At 34.2% G+C, this 3,989-nt stretch overlaps 1 protein-coding gene across 1 annotated transcript; it reads left to right on the forward strand.

The window, feature by feature from the left end:
* Positions 1-509: 509 nt before the first annotated feature.
* Positions 510-3,755, forward strand: LOC106716197 (dynein axonemal intermediate chain 3). Its single transcript, XM_014509664.2, has one exon. It carries the CDS (start codon positions 510-512, stop codon positions 3,753-3,755), a length of 3,246 nt encoding a protein of 1,081 aa, XP_014365150.2.
* The last annotated feature ends 234 nt before the right edge of the window (positions 3,756-3,989 follow it).

Raw genomic sequence — 3,989 nt, forward strand, 5'->3', positions numbered from 1 at the left:
CGTGAGTGGGATAAGGCCTAGGAGATGATTTAGTACTTCACGTTATGTTTGGTTTTAAACTGTAATTGTACATTGGTCTTAAGAGATATCTAAAATTTAATAGGATGAGCATTTTTGGCAGTGATAATGAAAGTGAAAATATGGAAAAAGTTGAAAGGAAAGATGATTTTTCTTCTGAGTCCAGTACTGATGAAGAGGAAATGGCAGATGAGAAGACACTGGAATATGGTAAATTATAATGTTTATATCTATCTTATAACATAGTTCATTTATAATCAAGTTTTTATTATTCTTTATTATATAAAATACAAAGATATCAAATAAATATATTTTTTTGGTATAATTTTTTACCAAATTTTCCACAATAATATAAAACTTTTTCACGGTTATTGCATGTTTCATAAAAAATTATAACATAACGTCAAAACTGTTAAAATTGACAATTAAGTATTTTAATAAGTCTTTAGGTATTGTTATATTTTATTCTAGTTACATCAAACGAAATTAAAATGGCTCAACCACAACCATTGCCGAGAAGAAAACGCTTCATCCCTAAATACGATGTGGAAGGAGTGTTTCATGTAGTATTGGGAGAAGAGACACAATTTCAAATTGAAATGGTAGTCGGAACGCATATTAATGCCCAATATCCTTGGAAATTAGTTAGCAAAGATAAAATTATGGAATCCATTAATTTAGGCGGTGAACTTTCTGAATTTTACCCACTTAAGAAGGAATTAGAATCGTATAAAGATGATGAGGTATTAATGGGATACATGGCGGACGAATCTAAAGATGTCGATGAATTTTACGTTTGTTGTACACCAGAGGCGAGGGATCACTGTAAGCAACAGTCTGAAAAATTTATTAGACGACAAGAGAAAAAGTTAGAGAAAGCGATTCAGAAAAAACCGAAACCTTGGAAAGGATTTGGAAGTGAAGCGGAGATTATTGAACTAGTTCCTGTGAATACTAGGCCGCTTTTTGAAATAGAAGTAAAATCACAATATCTTATGAAATATCAACCAAGTCGATTTAAAGTGCGGGATACTAACTCTGTAAGAGATGGTTATACGGAACTAACACCATATAGACAGAAGTATAATAATGTTTTTTGTCGAAGAGTAGATTGTGGCAGCCAAGCAGCGTCACCAAAGGTAGATAGAGAGGCTCAAACTTACTTAAGATATCCTCAAAATGTTTGGACTCAAACGATGATCGATACCATTGGACGGGGAAACGATACCGACGGCGGTGGAGATACAATAAGGAAAGACGACACCGAAGAAAGTAGCGATGAAGAAGCGGATGCGGCAACTAAACCTACCGATGAGGCCGAGTTAGTGACATATAATGCTGCTATGAAAAGAATGAGGCGTGCCTCTTATATAAAATCTCTTGACAAATTTATGTCAGCAAGGGAACAAGAAATGGAATCTATACTTGAGTTAAATACAGTTATGGATATGTACTGTAATGATTATCCAGGTTTAGTCACTGAAAAAACAGTCGACGTTTATAATTCAATGTCGTTTGAAGAATACGTTTGTTTTACAGATGTGCGAGCTAAAGATAAATTTATTTCGTCGGCTGTCTTTCATCCAATGTGGACAGGTATTGTAGCCATTAGTTATTCTGATGGAAATCCGACTATTATGAAAACTCTAAGCTCAAGATCAGATCCCATTCAGAGAGCTATATATGGTTTGAATCCTGTAATGATATGGAGTCATATTGATAGTCTCCGGCCGAAATTATATTTACAGTCGCCACGCGAAGTTAAAGTGCTTTCATTTTGCCCATTTAATGAGAATATACTAGTTGGTGGCTGTATTAATGGACAAATTGTAGTATGGGATCTGACCAATAAATTGTTAAATGTTGAAACGATTCCTGTATTAAGCGAAACGAGAGAAAAGTATCGTATTGCTATGAATGCTCATATGGACTGGATGAAAAATGTTCAAGATAATGCAATCGTAGAGGCAACAGCTTTAAGTAATATACTAACAAGTCATTACGCTCCTATTACTGCGATTAATTGGTTGTCTCCTAACTTCGAAGTGACGCCAACTGGGAAAGTTGTAATGGCTCCTGAAGACAGAAAATCGTTAATGCTGTTTACTGGATCCGAAGACGGAAATATATTAATTTGGAATCTTTCCGTGGATAATGTTACTACATTAGAAACTAAAAAAATTAAAAAGTCCAAGAGAGTACCGAAGAGACCTTCAGGTTTATTAGTAGACATTTCGCCGTATAAAGTTTTAGATCGTAATTTACAACCATGTTTTAAAATCATATTAGGAAAAGTTGGGCAGCCTCAAGCTATGCCAATACAAAGATTTGGAATCAAACCACCATTGATAAAATACATTTATGTACCAAAGTATTTAGGTGATGGAAGAAAATATTTCGAGCCTGAAATTATACCACAAAACGAAACCGATATATCAAAAATAATCTACTGCGGCTCGCAACATGGAGAACTAGCGAGAGTTTTATGGGAAGGTCATGAATTCAATACGGGCGAGGTTGTTAATTCCGAATACTGTGAAATAACATACAGTTGTTTTATTCATGATGGTGTTATAACGAGTGTACAAATTAACCCAATGCTATCTAATCTGACACTAACTGTAGGTGGTAAGATTTTTGCTATATGGTCTAATGATTTAGTCGGGAGACCTTTATTTTGGAAAAAACGGCCTTCTCGTTTGACAGATGGTGTTTGGTCTTTATATAAACCCAGTGTAATATTTATTGGAACATCTGATGGCGATTTAGAAACATGGGACATTTTGTTAAGAAGTGATAAGCCCATTACAGTACAGACTCTATCCGGTACTATGCTGACTGGCGTAAGCTTACATTCTTTGCGTTTGACAAAAAATATAATCGGCGTCAGTGATTTAAATGGTTCGTTTAGAACATTTCTTGATCCTCCAATTTTTATGCTTGAGAGCCAATCATACAAGACTCGAATGGAAACTATGATTAAAAGAGAAGTTAAAGTCATGCAGTCTTTCGTTGCTTGGCAAAAGGAATTGATTAATAGCAATCCACAAATTTTATTAGAAATAAAGCGTAAAGAAGGTGCACTTTTAGCTGAAAAAGAAGAAGAAAAACGTAGACTAAAGGAAGAAGAAGAAAGAAGAATGGAAGAAGAAGCTGAAGCTCAACGTCGCCAAAAACAAAAAGTAATCGGTCCAGAAGAAAGATGGCAGATGATTATACAATCGTTAATAGAGAAGACTATCGCTATTAAAAAAAGAATCAATCGAGCAGAATTAATCGAACAAGAGAAACCATTAAGAGAACTAGAAGCACAGAGATTAGAAAAAGAAAGGAGAATGCTTGAAATTATGAAAAATCAGAAAAATATATTTAATGATACCGTCGCCATTCTTTTTCCTGAAGCTATTAAGAAAGAAGTTAAACAAAAGAGAACTTTACTCTCTCTTGATAAGACAAGTTTACAAAAAGACTATATCGAAGAATATCAATATTTAAAGACCGCTTCTTTAAAGTTAGTGCAAGAGAATCCTTATAAAGTACCATTTTCTTGGGAAGCCACGATATCTGAAGGCAAGGAAAGAAGACAAGCTTTGAATCCTTTTGACGATTATATTAAAATGCACAAAGCGAGAATAGATGAAGAAGATAATCGCACTTCAAGTCTTTCTAACAAGGAGATGGTTTATATGGAAGCGGAAAGAGAGTTAGCAGAAGTAAGTGAAGAGATTGAACCGTAAAAGTGTTAAACTGTTCTATACATTATTTTTATTGTTATTAGTTAGTTAATAATTGTTTAATTGAAAGAAGAAAGCTTAAGTTCCTTTAATGTTATTTATTTAGAAATAAAATATCTTTATACCAAATTTTATTTCATTTATTTGGGGGAACGCGCAAGCGGCCACACAAATTCGTCAAAATAGCGAAGCGACCGCTGCCATTACATAAGAGACACTGAAAACACTCGAACTTTA

This window comes from Papilio machaon, chromosome 8 (genome assembly GCF_912999745.1).
Source record: "Papilio machaon chromosome 8, ilPapMach1.1, whole genome shotgun sequence".
In the NCBI taxonomy this organism is placed as follows: Eukaryota; Metazoa; Arthropoda; class Insecta; order Lepidoptera; family Papilionidae; genus Papilio; species Papilio machaon.

What these genes read in the sequence shown, in the direction of transcription:
- LOC106716197 (XM_014509664.2), top strand. Translation starts at nt 510, where the DNA reads ATGGCTCAACCACAACCATTGCCGAGAAGAAAACGCTTCATCCCTAAA.